Raw genomic sequence first — 19,592 nt, 5'->3', positions numbered from 1 at the left:
AAAAATGAGGTGGCTTACCTCACAGACGACAACTCACTTTGATAAGGATAAGGGCGCCCCAAATGCGGTTGTTAGACCACAACGGCACTTTATTAGGCCTGAGGAAGTGGGCTTGGTCCCACGAAACGCGTTCTGTGCTAAATCTCCAATTAAACTTCCTTATCAAAGTGAGTTGTCGTCTGTTAGGTAAGCCACCTCATTTTTGTTATTTTATTGATTTTAGAGTATTTTATAGAAATTGGGCGCCTCTTTACCACTACTATGGTAGGGATTAGATTGTGAGCCCGTCTGCAGCCAGTGTGTACAGGGCCTAAGTAATTGAATGTTGCTGTGCACACCCAGACAATGTAAAGGTGCCCATTGACGGTACAATTTTTTCACCAAATTGTGATCTTGTAATGCGATTCTTACGATTAAATTGTATAGTAAAATTCACTGTTTATGAAGGCCAATGGATAAGGAATAATTCTTTGGTCGATTGCTAAATAGGATAAAATCGATCCGAAAGTTGGATTTTATGATCGAATTTGAAAAAAGAATCGTTCAGTAAATGTGAACAATTGATAATTGCCTTCCAGTTAGTTACGATTGTTCAGATCGCATCAAAAGATCGCATTTAGTAAAAAATTGTACCGTTAATGGGCACCTTAAAACACTCTTCCTATAACCACATGAATATGAAGTGGAAAGAGATTGCTCTGTCATGTGAAGTTATAACTCCATGATAACCGATAGCCTATCACAGCTTTAGAATGACTTGGGGGCAGCAGGAGCGAGTGAGCAGGAAGCTAGTGATGCTATATTGGAACTAAGACGCTATTAATTGAAGCAATATGACAAAAAAACTGCTGCATGTTTCACATAGTCATTTAATGCATAGTTAATCCTCTATAATAAAACCCCTGTGTCCCTGCGTGTACTGTCTCTGTGTAGCGGGTCCGTGCTTTTTGCTACTGTGCATGTGCGCAGCATGGACCCAGCCTCACAGAGACAGGAGGACAGGGCCAGGGAGCCGGGCGGGCGTATGAGCGGGCGGGCGTTTGAGCGGGTGGCCGGGTGTGCGTGGCGGGTGTGCGTGGCGGGTGCGTGTGCAGTAACATGCGCCGGGCGGCGGCGGGAAACACAGACCCTAGAGCCCGTTTTTAAACGAGCTTGGGTCTGCTAGTATAAAATAATGTTCTAATATAAAAACTCTGCCTGAACTTGGGTCTTAAAGAATAACTTTGCAGATCTGTCTGCCTTCATAGTGTACCACATGAGTACATGTTTTGTTGAATAATGCTGGACATTGTTTAGCTATCAGGAGTCAATGATTTGCGTGGAAGACAGAAGTTCCTGGGAACTATACAGTGAACTTGAGTGCTAGGACTTTATTGCCTCTATAACACCTCATTATTTATTTTCATATCTTCATTTCAGTGGTGAGTCTGGAGCTGGGAAGACAGAAAGCACAAAGTTAATGCTGCAGTTCTTGGCATCATCAAGTGGGACGCATTCCTGGATAGAGCAGCAAATTATAGAAGCCAATCCCATAATGGAAGGTATGCAAAAGTAATTGATGATATGGAAGAGTGCTCCTCCAACCCAACATGGAAAGGATACTCCATACCTCCCCTCTCCCCCCAGGAGAAACAATGTCACACTGCAATGTAATCCCTATGTGACATTTACAGTGCATGCAGCGCGTTACCGAGAATGAGGCAGTTACAGTGAAGCATACTTTTTATTGACTGTATACTTCACTGCATACAACAAGTGGATATTTTGCGGCAATTACTTTTCCATTCTGTTGCCTTTCTGCTATTACAGGGAACTCAATGCCCATTGTGAACCTAGCTTTACATCATAAAAATTTGCATGCGTTTTCTGCTCGGCGGCAAAATGCATACGATTCTAATAAGGGTGCTCTCTGCCTTTAAGCCATGCAAGCGGTGGATTTCACCTAGCACTTTGCAGACAGTGCAGTGCTGGGAACTCACAATGCAACTTCCGGTCTGATCGTCTGTCGTCAGAGATCAGACAATTATTTCTGATGTGTTTCTGATTGATAAAGGGATCGATTTTGCGTACTTATAAAAATCAATCCCTTTATCAATCAGGAGAAGTCTGGACATGGGCACATGATACAACTACCTGTCAGATTACCCGTCGATCGGACTGGAAATTGCATTGTGTGTTCCCAGCATTATTGTAACGATTGGGTGATGCAACTCAGACGTCTGATTATTAGGTGATCTGCAGTATCACCAAGAATACAGACACTATACCTGATTATGTGGTGATCTGCAGAATCACCAATAATGCAAGTATAGCTAGCAAAGATACTGTGTGAATAGTGCTTGGTGCAACAGTAAGAAATGGTTATAGATAGACCTTACCAGAGGAGCTGGAAGTTCTATCAGAAACAATAACTGAATAGTTTGGCTAGACCTTACCAGAGGAGCTGGTAAGGTACTATCAGTACAAGTGACTGTATAGTTTGACCAGACCTTACCAGAGCAGCTGGCAAGGTACTATCACTCACCGTAGAGGTAATAGATTAACAAAACCTCACCAGAGGAGCTGGTGGGTATTTAAAAACAAAGAGAACACCTCACCAGTGGCAAGGGCCCACTGGTGAGTAGAGAGGTCAGGCAGGCAAGGTTCGGCAACTGAGAGGCTAATACAGTACAGAAACGTGAGGCAGAAAAGTAGTGAGTAATCAGGCAGAGGTTCAGCAACGTCAGATAGGCAGAAGTACAGAATCGATAAGCAAATGCAGGGTCAGAGTATTGCCAGAATCAAACACAGGTAATCAGTTATAATAATATAACAATAGTCCTAGTCTTGTGTGAAATCCCTGGTTTCCTCCCAGATCAAAGCACACCGGATACTAGACTACGGTCTGAGCGCTAACACAAAGTATTCACGACAGCAGACAGGTTGCGAATGAAGAACGAAGGCTTAAGAAGCAGAGGAAAGCTCTCAGCCACGCCCACCACGTAATCAGCCAATCCGAGCGGCGAGAGTCACCTCTGACGTCAGCATAAAGGTCCTGTCTCCGAGACAGCGACCCTATGAGCAGGAGACAGTACCGTTCCCGGCGTGCTAGAGGCCGGAGGAACGGAAGAGGCCTGGGAACAGGGAACAAAGGCGGCTGCGGGTACCCCTTGCGTGTCCGCAGCCGCCAAACCTGTGGATGTTACAGTTATACAGATTGCCTTTCACAGAAGCTCTCACCCTCTCTGTTGTTTGCTTAATGTCCTGTATATTGAAACAGCCTGGCCTCCCATAATAGGACAATTCAGACAATCAGATGATTATCCAAGGATTGTGTCTCCTGAGAGCTAAGTAGGGAATTTAGGGACAGTGAACAACTTTTTCAACCTTCTTCTATTAATGGTATTATAGTAAATAATACTGTATCTGGCTGTGCACATTCGGTTATTAGAACAATGGTGGGAGAGCAGACACATTTTTTTCTATGGACCCTGCAGGCAGCATCTGCTCTGCATCATGCTGTGTACATTTGCCAGCTTTCTGCCTTCTCATTGCTCTAATTGCAGCTGCCCTGAAGTATGTGATTTACTCTGCTTCATGCAAGAATCGGCCCTGTCCATGTGACACATTTATGAATAAGCATATGATTTTGTTTCTGCTGTTCTGTAGTCTTCTTGTCTTACAATGCCTCCAAGAAGCCTGGCTAAAACTTTACATGCAAATTTCAGCTTTCCTCAGCAGTGTCCAGCATGCTTTCAGATTCCCCCTGATGAGCATTTTATTTTGTCCAGATCTGAAACTTCAGCAGTCAGTAGCAAAACCTGCTTAGCTTTTTCAAGTAAATGTGATGTTTCTATAAATCAGTGCTCCCTCAGTGTTAGTATAGGTAGAATTGCTGTGCACTGCCAGACACCACCCGTTACTCTATTATAGCCACATGTTGCTATAGTAATGTGCAGTGTAACATGTTACCATAGCAACATGCTCATTATCCCAGTAATGCGCATGTCGTTAATACAGTAACTGACTTTCATGCATCAGGCCCCATCGGTGTTATGCTGGTAATGATCATCTCTATATGTAATTTAAATAGCAATAATCATTAATAGACAGGTCACCTCCCCTGCTTACACCTCTCTGACACTGAGGATGTCCTTAGCAGATTTTGGTGCTACATATTTCTTATACTATGTAGTGTGTATGGAGTGCTTGAGGGAAGAAGTGTAAAACTTGTACTGGGGCCCATAGCTCCTTTGCTACACGACTGTCTAAATCATACGTCCTCCAGACAGTGATGTCTCTGTCACCTACTGTATCCTGCATTCTCCTAGCGCTTATTATTATTATTATTGATTTATATAGCGCCAGCATCTTCCGCAGCGCTGTACAATAGCATACAGGGTATACCAGTACAAAGCATACAATAAAAACAGTTGATACAAGACAAGAGGGTATAACAGCTAAAACAGTGAACAAATGAACAATATATTTTACACAGAGGTGGGAGGTATGTACACCCATTACACAGCATTGTGAGACAAAAGGGAAGAGAGCCCTGGCCAAAAGGCCTTACAGTGTAAACATTTAAGGTATAGGACAGTAAGTAAAGGGAAGCTGTGAATAGGGTGGTATAAATGGTGGTTAGTGGGCGGTGTCCTAGGTAGAACAGTATGCTTGCCTGAAGAGGTGAGTTTTCAGCACTTAAAATGTAATACAGAGAGGTCACAGGTCCTATTCCCCATGCTGTGTTTTCATGGTTTACTTTGTTGGTGATTTATAAATAAATTATATAATCATAATTATTGTTTGTTTTACATTTTAGCCTTTGGGAATGCAAAGACCATCAGGAATGACAACTCCAGTCGTTTTGGCAAATACATAGAAATCCACTTCTCAAAGGACAGCGTGATTAAAGGAGCTCGCATCGACCAGTTTCTCCTGGAAAAATCCCGTGTGTGTAGGCAGGTCAGTCAGCCATGACTGTTATGATAAGTGCCCAGTCTCAAATTTCCGACTGGTTTCGACGTTACCCTGTCGTCAGGAGAACTGACGTCAGGGGACTGGTTACTTGTCGACCATACGTTGCACAAAGAAGCATGTAAAGACCAATCAATTGAAGATGTGTTTCATCTCAGTTCTACTTTAATATTTCAGTTAGTTGTGCATTTTCTTTTTATTTATCAGGCTGCAGGAGAAAGAAACTACCACATATTTTACTGCATGTTGCTTGGAATGGGTTCAGAGCAAAAGAAACAGCTAAACCTGGGCAGCTCTTCAGACTACAAGTACCTCACCATGGTAACATGTTCATTTTTTACGTGTTTTTTTTTTTTTTTCACAAAAAGTTTTTATTGAGTGCTTTAAGTGTGTACAATCATAAAAATGATGAAGAGTATAAATATCTACATACATGAGCTAGTACACGCAGAAAGTACATTCACAGTATGTTAGATAGAGCGAACAATAAAACATAAATACGAACATTAACTAACTAGAAAACAGGTTAGCAGTGCCTCCGCATCAGCAGTCATTGACAGTTGTCAAAAAAAATTACAACCTAGTTGTGCTTACTGCCTCACTATGTGGCAGTGTCTTAAGGATGTATGACTGTGGGTGGGTGTCGGCAGCCCTAGGCCTCTGTTACCGGCACCCTTGATGGTGTCCACTGGCCAATTTTGGGGTGGATAAACTAAATAAAAGTCCACCAAGCAGGGGCGGGCTATTAGAAAGGTCATATGGCTGTGGAAACCTATAGAACCAGGTCACATTTGTTCCAGGAGGGGGGGAAATCCAAAAGGTTGTCTCCCCTCCCCTGGAAGGTGGGACAGGCGTCTGCACCTGGTACAGAGAGAGAAAATTCGAGAGAAAAGGAGAGAAAAAGAAAGGAAGGAGTGAGAGGTAAACGAAGAAGGGAGAGATCAGAAGGTAGTGGGAAGGGAATGTGGGGAGGGGAAGGGGTGGCCAACCCCAACTACACCAGGTGCCCAAAGGGAGGCAGATCGAGTATTTAGAGAGGCCAGCATAGAGTTCAACACATAAGTGCCAGCATCCCACTAGACCTCTAGGAGGGACGAGGAGAGTCCGTGATGATATTGGTTGATGTAGGGGAGCCAAATTTTTTCTAAGAGAGGGAGAGAATCATCAAAGATGGCTCTCATCCTGTCAAAACAAAGCGCATTGCTTAGGTTTGTTCTGAATTGAGCTATTGGCAGGGATGAAGATCTCCACGAGCTTGCTATAACCCTTTTTCCCGCAAGGCAAATATGCGTGAGTAGTTTATATTGATAGGAAGTTATATCTGGTGGGCGAATGCCTAACAGGGCGATTTCAGGGAGCCTAGAGATCTTAACTTTGATAGTGGAATAGATAACCTGGTATATTCTGATCCAAAATCTCCGGGCCCTCGGGCACGACCACCATATGTGTAAGAGGGTGCCCCTCTATCCACAGCCGCGAAAACATAGCCCATTGTTTCTTTTGTCAAATTTGGAGATGCGGTCCGGTGTGAGGTACCACCTTAAGAGCACCTTGTATTGAGTCTCTACAAGCGAAGCGCTTATGGAGCATTGTGGGGTGGTCGACCAAGTTGTGAGTAGGTCCTCTTTTTCGTGAGTGATATTTAGGTCAAGTTCCCATTTCGCTACATAAGATGGTTTTGGGAGGCCAGTGGGGGAAACAATGCCTTTATATAGTAGAGATATTAGGCCCGGAGATCCCGGATCAGAAGCACAGATGTGCTCAAAACCCGCGCGTGTCTGAAGAGAACTGTGTCCTCTGGTCAGTGTGGTGAAGAAGTGTGTGATTTGTAGGTAGCGGAAGAATTCTGACCCTGGCAGCTGACACTTTTCTTTTAGAAATAAAAGTGATTTAATTGCTGTATCGGTTGTTAGATCATATAAGGTTGTAAGATGTTTCTGCTGCCACCAGTGAAATGCTGTGGGACTTTCAATACCCGGGAGGAAACTGGGATGGCCTAAAAAGGAAGTGAGGGGAAGGTGTGCTGATATCAGGTTGCCTCTATGCTTAACTGTATCCCATATTCTAAGGGAGTGCTTAATGATTGGGTTTTTAATGTTCCCACGCTGCCCAGGGGGTAACCAAAGGAGATTCCCTAGGGAGATAGGAGAACAAATGGATTGTTCTATCAAAGCCCATTTGGGGGGTTGGGATACTGCATGCCACATGGCTAGCTGTGAGATCTGTGCGGCTTTGTAATAAGCGCTAACATTAGGGACACCTAGACCCCCGTCGCATTTCAAGCGAAGCAGGGTGTTCCTTGGGACTCTCGGTTTGATTTTTTACGTGTTTTTTTTAATTATTATTTTTACTGAAACTGTCATTACCATTTTTATGACTAATATTAAATATGATGAATGAGATTCTAAAGGTGCATAAACACATAGAAATATAACTCCATAATTCCATGTAATATGGGACAAGTGGCAAGAGCACTAACATCTATAAGTATATGCCTCAAATTAACCCAAACACTGTGCCTCAGATTACCCAAATACCAGCCTTCAAATAAACCCAAACACTGTGGCTATGTTTAACCCAAGCACCATGTCTCAGATTAACTCAAACACTATGCCTCAGATTAACCCAAACACTGTGCCTCAGATTAACACTGTGCCTCAGATTACCCAAATACCAGCCTTCAAATAAACCCAAACACTGTGCCTCAGAGTAACCCAAACACTGTGCCTCAGAGTAACCCAAACACCATGCCTCAGATTAACCCAAACACTGTGCCTCAGATTACCCAAATACCAGCCTTCAAATAAACCCAAACACTGTGCCTCTGAGTAACCCAAACACTGTGCCTCAAAGTAACCCAAACACCATGCCTCAGATTAACCCAAACACTGTGCCTCAGAGTAACCCAAACACCATGCCTCAGATTAACACAAACACTGTGCCTCAGATTAACCCAAACACTGTGCCTCATAGTAACCCAAACACTGTGCCTCAGATTAACCCAAACACTGTGCCTCAGAGTAACCCAAACACCATGCCTCAGAGTAACCCAAACACTATGCCTCAGATTAACCCAAACACTGTGCCTCAGAGTAACCCAAACACTGTGCCTCAGAGTAACCCAAACACTGTGCCTCAGATTAACCCAAACACTGTGCCTCAGAGTAACCCAAACAATATGCCTCAGAGTATCCCAAACACTGTGCCTCAGAGTATCCCAAACACTATTCCTCAGATTAACCCAAACACCCTGCCTCAGATTAACCCAAACACTATGCTTCAGATTAACTCAAACACTATTCCTTAGAGTAACCCAAACACTGTGCCTCAGATTACACCAAACACTGTGCCTCAGAGTAACCTAAACACCATGCCTCAGAGTAACCCAAACACTGTGCCTCAGATTAACCCAAACACTGTGCCTCCGAGTAGCCCAAACACTATTCCTCAGATTAACCCAAACACCCTGCCTCAGATTAACCCAAACACTATGCCTCAGAGTAACCCAAACACTGTGGCTCAGATTAACCCAAACACTGTGGCTCAGATTAACCCAAACACTGTGCCTCAGATTAACCCAAACACTGTGCCTCAGAGTAACCCAAACACTATGCCTCAGATTAACCCAAACACCTTTCCTCAGAGTAACCCAAACACCTTGCCTCAGAGTAACCCAAACACTATGCCTCAGAGTAACCCAAACACCATGCTTCAGAGTAACCCAAACACCATGCTTCAGAGTAACCCAAACACCATGCTTCAGAGTAACCCAAACACTGTGCCTCAGATTACTCCAAACACTGTCCCTCAGATTACCCCAAACACTATGCCTCAGATTACCCCAAACGCTGTGCCTCAGATTAACCAAAACATTGTGCCTCAGGTTAACCCAAACACTATCCCTTCGATAAACCCAAACACTATACCTCAGATTATACTGAACAGTGTGCCACAAAGCTTGGCTCCTTTCATCTCAAAATTGCTGTTTCATATTCAAAGTACTCATGTCATGCATATTGCTACATGGCTTGTAAATCAGCATTTAGTTACTCCAATACATGTACAATGAACTACACAATGTTTTTACATCATCTGTATAGATATAGTGTACACTAATATGACCTCGCATTACTTGGTGCTCTGTTTCCTAATCCTACTCTGTTTCTTTATCACTGTCATTGTGAAGTGTAATTTTAATAACAACTTTAAGCTGATAATTGTATGTTGTTCAGTTTTGTGTGATATTGATAAGATTCATAGCATACACTGTTTATGTATGTTTTATTACACTTCAATAAAAAATGTTCTTGTTAAAAAAAAAAATAAAGGTACATTGACACACACAATTACTGTTGCCCACAAGGATTAGGACTGATTCCTTGGGCAACAGTTTGGGGCCGAGTGCTGTACAGACCTCTAGGGCACTTTCTGATTGTAGACACTTGATCATCCAAAGGCTAACAATGCTCACATTCAGGGCCGGATTTACCATAAGGCACTGTAGGCACGTGCCTATAAGCGCCTGTTGATGGAAAGGCGGCTCCCTCCCCTCCCCAACTGCCTCCCTCCCTCTTTCCCTATGCAGAGTTCTAAGCAGAGAGTAAAGGAGAGGTTTGTCACCCGGGTCTCTGTATTCCACTGACCAGATCTCCCTTCAGTCCGGGGCACCTCCAGCTATCCAATTCATGGGGCACCTCTAGCTACTTAATACAGAGGATAGCTGTGGCTACCTAATACTAAACGACACCTGTGGCTACCTACCCCATGCAGGGGAAGTAAGGGAGAAGTGGCAGTGGGGCCAGCCAGCATATTTTTGGTGTGATTCGGCGGGGGTTTGTAGGTATGTGCAAGGAAAAGTGTAGGGTGCCAGGACATCTGTGCCTGTAGGCTCCTGTTATGTAAATCCAGGCCTGCTCACATTAACAGTGGAGGGAAGGCTGCCAGTGCAGAGAGGTCAACAGCTGTTTAGCCTTGCTATACAGCTCATCAGGACAACTTACCCTTCTCAACACTGACCTTAAATAAGAAAATAGCACTCCGCTACCTGCTCTGTGATGCCTGTAGCTCCACCTCTACCAAATGTATTGCAAATACTTTGCTGGGGTAAGGCTAGCTTCTTTGTATAGAGATAATTGTGTATTCCTATTATTTTCTCCCTAATTTAGGGTAACTGTATAAACTGTGAAGGGCGCAATGATGACAGGGACTACTCCCAAGTCCAATCTGCCATGAAGATTCTTCTGTTCTCGGAGCAGGACCAGGCTAGCGTTAGCAGGCTGCTTGCGGCTATTCTGCACTTGGGCAACGTGGAGTTCCAGAGTATGTAATGTGACCACCAGCATGACATATGGAATTCTGTACTAGTTGTATTATGTTTTTCCTAACAGCATATAAATGCAATGTAGACATTTTCTCTTGTTCATACTGATTTATAGATGTAAAGCTTTATAGGTCAGCTGGATAGAGTTGCCTTTGATGTGGTATTTGAGCCAGTATGTAAAACAGTAAGGTGTCTTTGGATAAGGCTCCCTAATAATCCTGTTGGGCCCTGGAGAGGCTCTAAGTGTCTGCAGCCCTAAACCGCTTATGCTAGGTACACACGATGCGTTTTTTCGGTCGATTTTCCATTCGATCGATTTTCGATTATTTTTTCTGCCCGATTTCTCGCTCGATTTCTCTTATCTTTTCTTATCAATTTCCATTCACTTCTATGAGAAATCTACCAGAAAAACGATCGAAAATAATATCAGACATTATCTATCGAACCATCTATCTAACACAAAATTGTATGGTGTGTCCTAGCATTAGAATGCGCTAGGAGAAAAGCACAAGATAAATGTTCTGTATCTTGTCTACAGAAAAGGTTTTCAAGATTGAAAAAATTCCAAGCCTATAGAATGTGGTATTTATTTTATAAGTAATGGTACATTTTATTGGTATCAGGAAGTTTATGTAAAGGATAAGGACAGTAATGCTGTAAAATGCACTAATCAATTGCCCCTCCCCTGAAGTGCCACAAAGAAAGTCAGCAGCATTCCCTACCTAGCACATGATGCTCTTACGTTCTCCCCAATGAAGCCCCCTTCTCCACCCTGCCACCTGCGGCTTGTAAAGAGGTTTCATTGGTCGCCCTGTCACCATAAAGTCAGTTAGCCAGTCCATTTTAGACATGCAGGCGAGACTTTATAGTGACAGGCCAGAGGAACTGTGAACAGCACATCCCAGGAACAGAGCCAATGACATCCATCGTAGCTAGAGCACAATCATCCACAAGGCAACCTAGGTAGGTTGGGCCTAAAGGGTACCAAAGGGGCCCAGTGGCTGATTTCTCTGACCCCTCTAGCACCTTAGATTACCAAAGAGACTAAGTAGGGAGCCAAAACTACTATCTTGCCTTGGGCCTCATTTAGTCTTAAAGGGAACCAAGCATAATTTTTTCCCTGCAGTTTTTCCTGGTTTCTAATAGCTATAGGACCTGCCATGTTCCCACTCCGCCTTCTGGTTGTTCTTATTTATCTGGGGGCAGGTGTGAAGATAGCATGAATGACTTCTCTAAACTCTCCCCACCTCCCTTGCTAATGAAAGCTTATATTTGCTCTCTGCTAATGTGTGCAATAAAATAATTACATTAATTACACTCCTTATATGCCAACAATTTCTGCAGTCGGGCAGGCCCTGCCATCCCCAGAAGTAGGGTAATAAAAGCCTCTGCTAAACTTTTAAATGTAAAAAGAAGACGTAAAATGGAAAGTTTTTTTTTATTAATGAGCTATATTGTTAACATGCATTTTTAATGTGGTACTGAGATGCCCTGCGTGTATGAACAATATTATGAAAGCTCTTGTAGTTCATTTAACATTTTTAGGTGTTTAGAAGTCAGCGCTGGAGGTTATACACTTCATAAAGGACTTTTGGATCATTTTGGGCTTTAACTACTTAAGCCTTTCTGGATGAATTTATCCGTCCAGATAGATTGTGCTGCTGCTGCTGCCTGAGGCGCGTGATCGTGCACGCTCCCGCCGCCTGCCGTTAGCCCCCAGATCAATGAATGGGAATATAGTTCCCATTCGTCGATCTAAGTCCCCGCCAGAGAAACTGACGGCCTCTTATCAGAGGCCGCGGTCTTTCTGCATAAAAAAAAGCTTCCCTTCCTCTTTCTAGTTCCTGGAAGCAAGATCGTTCGCTTCCAGGACTTTTTGACTGTGGCCATCTTGTGGTCAAATAGTAAAACTACAGCCACATACATTTTTTTTTAATATATAAATACATTATATTACATTTAAAATTAGCTGTTTACCATCCACACCAAAAATTACCCAAATATTTTTTTAATAAAAAAATAAATAAAAAAAATTACAATTAAATAAATAATAACAAAAAAACAACATAAATAGTTACCTAAGGGTCTGAACTTTTTAAATATGCATGTCAAGAGACTATATTAATATATTTTTTTAAATTATAAGCTTTGTAAATACTGATGGACGCAAATTGAAAAAATGCACCATTATTTCCAAATAAAATATCAGCGCCATAAATTGTGATAGTGACATAATTTAAATGATGTAATAACCAGGACAAATGAGCAAATAAAATACATGGGTTTTAATTACAGTGTCATGTAATAATTTCAAACTATAATGGCCAAAAACTGAGAAATAATGATTTTTTTCCATTTCTTTCTTAATTTTCCTGTTAAAATGGATTTAGAATACAATAATTCTTAGCAAAATGTACCACCCAAAGAAAGCCTAAGTGGTGGCAGAAAAAACAAGATATAGATCATTTCATTGTGATAAGTAGTGATAAAGTTATTGGCGAATGAATGGGAGGTGAAAGTTGCTCGAATGCATAAAGTGAACAACACTGTAGGCTGAAGTGGTTTAGAAAGTTATCCACAGATGAGTTAAACGTGTACTTTCTTGTGTGTGTTGTATACATTTTCAGTTTCCTGAATGAATAATGTATTGGTATGATTTGTAGGTGCAATGTATGGGAATATTGACAGCTGTGATGTGCGGGAGTCTATCCACTTGTCCAACACATCTACTTTGCTTGAGGTAACTATTACATTCTTTTGTTTTCTACACATTTTGCCTTTTTGTTTATATGAGTTTAGTTTGTTTTATTGATAATATGCATTTAGCCAAAGCAGCCAGTTTTGTTAACCCGACCCCTAAAACCAACAAACCAATTTTTATCATTATAAATAACACAAAAAGGAAATAATTTTTACATCTTCATTATAATAATTTGTTTAAAACGTTAATTACTGTATAGTGTACTAATTTCTGTTCTTGTTAATTTTTAACAAAAGCGATATCAATAAAGTACAAGTCAATTAAAAACATATTAGTAATCCAAAAAACACGTACATGTGAAAATGGCAGCTGGGGAAATTTAAGCACCAGAGATAACAGCTAGTATAATATTGGTAAAATTACCAATATGCTGCTATTGGACAGTGCTAATTCTGATTGTAAAATACTGGCAAATTTCAACAATATTTTACTATCGCTAACTTTATTGTCACACGAGCCCTCCCTCTACCAATCCCTAAACCTAAGCACCCCCCCCCCCCCCGCTGATATTTAACCCTAACCGACTAGCGGGTGCGTCTACAAATAGTGGGTGCGTTATTTTCTCTGTTCTGCATCATATTCAACATAACAGTTCAATTTGAGTCCATAAACATTCATTAACCTTTTCTGTTTCTCATGATTAAGTAGATACTTTACCATGGTCACCTAAATTATACAATGTGATCCATTCCAGGTTTAATCAATGACCGATGTCTTATCAGAGCTACATATAAGGAAGTAAAAAACTATGACAAACAACTCCAGGGGAGAGTAAATACAATAAATAAATAAAATGGAAGATTACAAAAGAGAAGAAAAATAGATGTGCTCTTGTTTTGCCTGTCATCCATTACCCAGACTCCTGTATTTTAGTTAATCATATTACATATACTAGTTTTATATGCAGTATCACCATGATAGGCCTCACTATGGGCTTGATTCAATAAGACAAATAGCATGCCTTATCCGAGTTAACACACCTTATTAGAGTAGCATAGCGAGTGCTACGAACTTATGCCTGCTAATTGGCTATGACGAGAGCTCCACTCATCCTGCCCTGAGCCCCTGCGGGTCCAATCACTTTAAAGGACATTATCCCCGCACTTTGATTGGCCCAATAGGCTGCCTGTCAAGTTTTCTGTCAAGTGGCAGGCAGCCTATTGGGCAAATAAAATGTCCTTTAAAGTGATTGGACCTGCAGGAGCTCAGGGCAGGAAGAGTGTAGCTCTCGTCATTGCCAATCTGCAGGGATACGTTTGTAGCACTCACTATGCTACTCTGATAAGGCGTGTTAACTCTGATAATGTATGTTAACTCTGATAAGATGTGTTAACTTTGATAAGGCATGCTATTTGTCTTAGTGAATCAAGCCCTTTGTCTGCTATTGTAGAAAACTCTCACAGGAACTGGCAGGAATTTCATCCTAGGGTAGACACAAACATATGGAGTGTAACAGTCACGCTATTTTTATTCTACAGGCTGCTGCCAACACCTAAGAAACAGGGGTTCAGCCTGTACATATGTTTACCAAGGTATCTGATAGCTCCCTTGCAATGACTACTCATGTGCGATCTACAGGTTAGGAAGCCAATGGTTTGTTTCTGCCCAATCTTAATCATTTAGAAATCCTTAACTAGTACTAGTTAACCTTAAAGGGATACTGTAGGGGGGACGGGGGAAAATGAGCTGAACTTACCCGGGGCTTCCAATGGTCCCCCGCAGACATCCTGTGTTGGCGCAGCCACTCCCCAATGCTCCGGCCCCGCCTCCGGTTCACTTCTGGAATTTCTGACTTTAAAGTCAGAAAACCACTGCGCCTGCGTTGCCGTGTCCTCACTCCCGCTGATGTCACCAGGAGTGTACTGCGCAGACACAGACCATACTGGGCCTGCGCTGTGCGCTTTTGATGACATCAGCGGGATCGAGGACACAGAAATGCAGGCGCAGTGGTTTTCTGACTTTAAAGTCAGAAATTCCAGAAGTGAACCAGAGGCGGGGCCGGAGCATCGGTGAGCGGCTGCACGGTCACAGGATGTCTGCAGGGGACCATTAGAAGCCCCGGGTAAGTTCAGCTCATTTTCCCCCGACCCCCCTACAGTATCCCTTTAATATAATGGTATAACTGTAATATAATGGAGGCTCCTGTCTAATATAAAATTATTTGGTTATAAAAAGGAGAGTGAACATATCTACTTACCTTTTACATTAAATAACTGCTGCACTGTAAGGATATGTATAAAGCAGAAACGACATTGTGTTTTGTAAGTCCAAGCCCACTTCTTCAGGTATCAGTGCAAACTGACTGTGCCAAAAAGGAGTACACTGTTACCTGAGGAAGAGGGCTAGGACTATCTATTCAGCAAGTAAGTTGAGATGCTTAACTTTTTTATATATATATTAATTAAATATGATATTACATGAGTGCCTCCTATATGTAATAGTTATTTGTATCACACTGTTTTGGAATCCTTAGTGGCAGGATCATAAGAGAAACATACACTTTAACAACTGTTCTCCCAGCATGCTGTCACAACACTTAGGACAGAACCTCTAAAATTCTTGTTTATTTTCTTTAAGGTCAACTCAATGGAACTGAGGGATTGCCTTATGAAACACACTATCATAGTGCGAGGGGAGAGTGTTTCTATGCCTTTGACCTGCTCCCAGGCATCTGATGGAAGAGATGCTTTCACAAAGGTAATAACACTGTAAAAAAATACCTAAACTGGGACTGGCACAGACATTCAAGAGTAACTGTCGTGAAAATAACACAAACTTGCTCCATTTTTTACAATATAAATTTATAAATTATTTAGTCAATGTTTGCTCATTGTAAAATCTTTCCTCCTTACATTGTGAAATTTATCAAAGGTGGAGACAACGTTACTCCTGGCAGATGCAGCTCTGTGGAATGTTTGTTTCTGGGAATTCAGGAGCCAGTGAAAATAATGCCTGATTTCCCAGAATGCTCTGGGAGGAGATTTTTGCATAGCTAAACAGCCCAAGTCAGGAATGTCGAACTCCAGTCCTCAAGGGCCAAGGTCCTCACACATTTTTGGTACATCTTCAATTAATTGATGGGTCTGAATCAGGAAAGGTGTGGCTTAGGCATAGCTTTACTGGGAGGGCGGGGCTACATTAATTATACAGCAATGTATAGATATAGGAAGAGTTTCTGATGCTGAAACCAGGCATCCTGAATAATTTAATGCATTCTATTATATGTCACTACAGTGTCTCTTTAAAATGAGCACATAGGATGACCATAGTTAGCATTCACATTTTAATAAACTGCACATAAGAAATATCGGCTGAAGAGATATTTTTTTTCTCACTTCCCATAAATACGTCAGATAAGTTTATAGTTGTCACAAGAATGTGGATAACTATCCCCTACCTCTAGTGGAAATGACAAACATAAGATTTCCCCTTCTATTTCCTGTTATGTTTCTGGGACAGAAAGTGAGAAGCACTTGCACCCTATTTGACGTCGAGCAGACAGCTGCCACCTGCTCAGATGTTCATGAACAGGACGGATGTCTCCACACCTATACCGAACACTTACAACTGCCTGCAGACACTGCAGATACTCATCAGATCCAAGGGAAGGAGCTGAAAAGCAGAGGATGCACCACCTGGGGGAAAGACCTGACAGACACCTGCCCCCCTCCCCCACCCTGACAGACCTGACCCCCCTCTTCTCTAAAGAAGCATTAGGGGCCCCTTTGTTGATGACAAATTTTCCCTCAGGCCCCCATGCGCTGACTGTCTTGCTCCCCATCCCCCCCCCCCCCCCGGGTCCCAGCAGAGTCTTCTGCAGAGTAGCCTACACCTGTCCCAGCAGGTGTGTTCCTCTGTCAGTCTGTGGCTCCATGCTCCCTTTCTCCATCCACCGGGAGCTGCATCTTCTTTGTGACTTACGGCATGTTAATACGTAATAACGTGTTGGTTCACCCCTGTGAGGATAAAGATGGGAGCTCATGGAACAAGGGACTGACAGAGGAATGTGCCCGCCGAGACAGGGGAGATGCTACTCAACAGTGAAGTTGAGGGGGAGACCTGGAAGGGCCCCACTGGCTTGGGAGCCTGGAGCAATTACCCAGGTTACTGTTATTATAGCGCTGACCCTGGCCTGTGTAAAAGAAGTCTATTTAGGCTCTAAACCTTATTTAATTAACAGTTGTGGGATTTCAGTCTCATGCAGTGAAAAGGTTTTTTTTTTGTAATAAACTCAGGCTGTCTTGGACTTACCGGTATTTTAAAAAGAGACTTTAGCTATGGAGGCAGCTGCAGTCTCACCACCACTGCTCCTGTACCAGACAACCTTCAGTGGCACAATGTTACTGAATGCGAGTATGAATGACAACACAAGAGCACCTAATCACAAAATGACTAATCTTTTACTTTTTATTTTACAGGGCATTTACGGTCGAATGTTCATGTGGATAGTTAACAAGATCAATGAGGCAATTTTCACACCTGCATCTAAGGAGCTGGGCAATGAACGCAGGTCTATTGGGCTGTTGGATATCTTTGGTTTTGAACATTTTAATACAAACAGGTACTCAAACAACAACTGTCTTGGAATAAATAACAGAAAAAATGAATGCAATATCATACCTTCAAAAGGAAGTCCACAGAGGGAATAACCTACCTCCAACAATGCATATTCATCAGAAATCAAATCAGACTTAGATGCACTCAAAATACAACAAAATAATAGAACATTGAACAAGGAGAAAAAATGGCTCTTGGGTGCATACGAAAAAGAATCACCTTTATTATATCATATCACTTATTAGCTAATAGCATGAACCACCTAAACATTAAAGTTGAAAATAATGTAATGAAAAAGTGCTTCATTTTTACAGTAATTATGTATAAATGATTTAGTCAGTGTTTGCCCATTGTAAAATCTATTAAATCCCTGATTTACATTCTGACATTTACTACATGGTGACATTTTTACTGTTGGCAGGTGATGTAGCTGCTGCATATTTTTTTTGGCAGTTGGAAACAGCTGTAAACAGCTATTTCCCACAATGCAGCAAGATTCACAGACAGGAAACTGCCAGGAGTACATACTCAGAATTTCTTTGTGGGAGGGGATTCACCACAATATCAGCCATACAGCGCCCCCTGATGGTCTGTTTGTGAAAAGGAATAGATTTCTCATGTAAAAGGAGGTATCAGCTACTGATTGGGATGAAGTTCAATTCTTGGTCGGAGTTTCTCTTTAAAAACATCTCTGATCGGTATTCAGACAAACACCCAAGTCAAAGAAGCTGCAGTCCTCTCATGCTGGGTACACATGATATGTTTTTCCGCTCGATTTTCCACCCGATCGTTTTTTCCGCTCGATTCTGCACTCGATTCTGTGCTTGATTCTCTTATCTTCCGCTTGTTTTTCCTATCTTTTTCCATTCACTTCTATGAGAAATTAAGCGCAGAATTGATCGGAAGGAATTTCGGACATAACAGGGATTATCTATGGAATCCATTTATCGAGCGGAAAAACGTTTTGTGTGTACCCAGCATTATTCAGCTGTTGTGAATGCTTTGGGCAGTTCCAGATAAGGCACACAATTTGACGCAAGAAAGGTAGTGCTGCAAACAAGAGAACTTGATACATCTGCAACATATATCCATAGATCCTAAATGCAGATTGATGGTAAGGCTATTGTTCCAAAGCAAACAATGTTGCTGCTCTAACCAAAAGGACACGCAGGCCCAATCACAGTCTCTGTGCCAATGAAGTTCCTTAGAGTAAACTGGACCCTTGGATAGGAAGACGTTTGGCAGATGTTAAATGAAACCTGTAATGACCTAAAAAAAATAGTATAAAGAGAACCTGTATTGTTAAAATTGCACAAAAGTAAACATACCAGTGTGTTAGGGGACATCTCCTATTCCCCTTTGTCACAATTTCGCCACTCTCCGCCGCATTAAAAGTAGCCAAAAACAGTTTTAAAAAGTTTGTTTATAAACAAACAAAATGGCCACCAAAACCAGAAGTAGATTGATGTACATTATGTCCACACATAGAAAATACATCCATACACAAGCAGGCTGTGTACAGCCTTCCTTTTGAATCTCAAGAGATAATTTGTGTGTTTACCTTCTCCCTGCAGCTCTCAACCACTGAAGAGTGACAGGCTGATTGTTTCTTTTTGCAGACAGCTCTGCCCATGTCTGTAATTCCTCAGTATGTGACAGCTCAGCAAGCTCAGAGAACAATTTATCCAGCTTGTAAAAGGCAGCTCTCTTCTTTCACTGACAAGAGAGCAGAGAGGCTGCCTAATGTAAATAACACACACGGGATTGTGCATAGAGGAGGCCTGGAGGGGGGGGGAAGGCGTGCATAACAGATCAACAACACTGAATAATGGGCAGCCTTCCAGACACAGGGCGACGAATCCGACAGGGGAAAGATAAGTTGATTTATTACAGAGACGGTGATAGTAGAAAGTGCTGCAGTAAGCCAGAGCACATTAAATAGGTTTAGGAACTTGTAGGATAGTAGAAAAAAGGATGACATTTTTGTTACAGAGTCTC

The 19,592-nt window shown here is 42.1% G+C and overlaps 1 protein-coding gene across 10 annotated transcripts in view; it reads left to right on the top strand.

Annotated features, from left to right (window-relative positions):
- Window positions 1-19,592, top strand: part of MYO7B (myosin VIIB) — a 196,227-nt gene that overhangs the window by 59,751 nt on the left and 116,884 nt on the right. For 9 of the 10 annotated variants that reach the window (XM_068280582.1, XM_068280583.1, XM_068280587.1 and 6 more), the window contains 7 exons: window positions 1,420-1,541; window positions 4,802-4,944; window positions 5,164-5,277; window positions 10,122-10,275; window positions 12,940-13,016; window positions 15,615-15,734; window positions 17,456-17,598. In XM_068280582.1, the coding sequence (XP_068136683.1) occupies window positions 1,420-1,541; window positions 4,802-4,944; window positions 5,164-5,277; window positions 10,122-10,275; window positions 12,940-13,016; window positions 15,615-15,734; window positions 17,456-17,598 (873 nt within the window). Of the gene's footprint in view, window positions 1-1,419; window positions 1,542-3,988; window positions 4,041-4,801; window positions 4,945-5,163; window positions 5,278-10,121; window positions 10,276-12,939; window positions 13,017-15,614; window positions 15,735-17,455; window positions 17,599-19,592 lie in introns of those variants that run through there. The other variant, XM_068280589.1, reaches the window with a different exon arrangement.

Source organism: Hyperolius riggenbachi, chromosome 4, assembly GCF_040937935.1.
Source record: "Hyperolius riggenbachi isolate aHypRig1 chromosome 4, aHypRig1.pri, whole genome shotgun sequence".
Lineage (NCBI taxonomy): Eukaryota > Metazoa > Chordata > Amphibia > Anura > Hyperoliidae > Hyperolius > Hyperolius riggenbachi.
The sequence above is the reverse complement of the archived record's forward strand: the minus strand, read 5'-3'. Positions and strand labels throughout refer to the sequence as shown.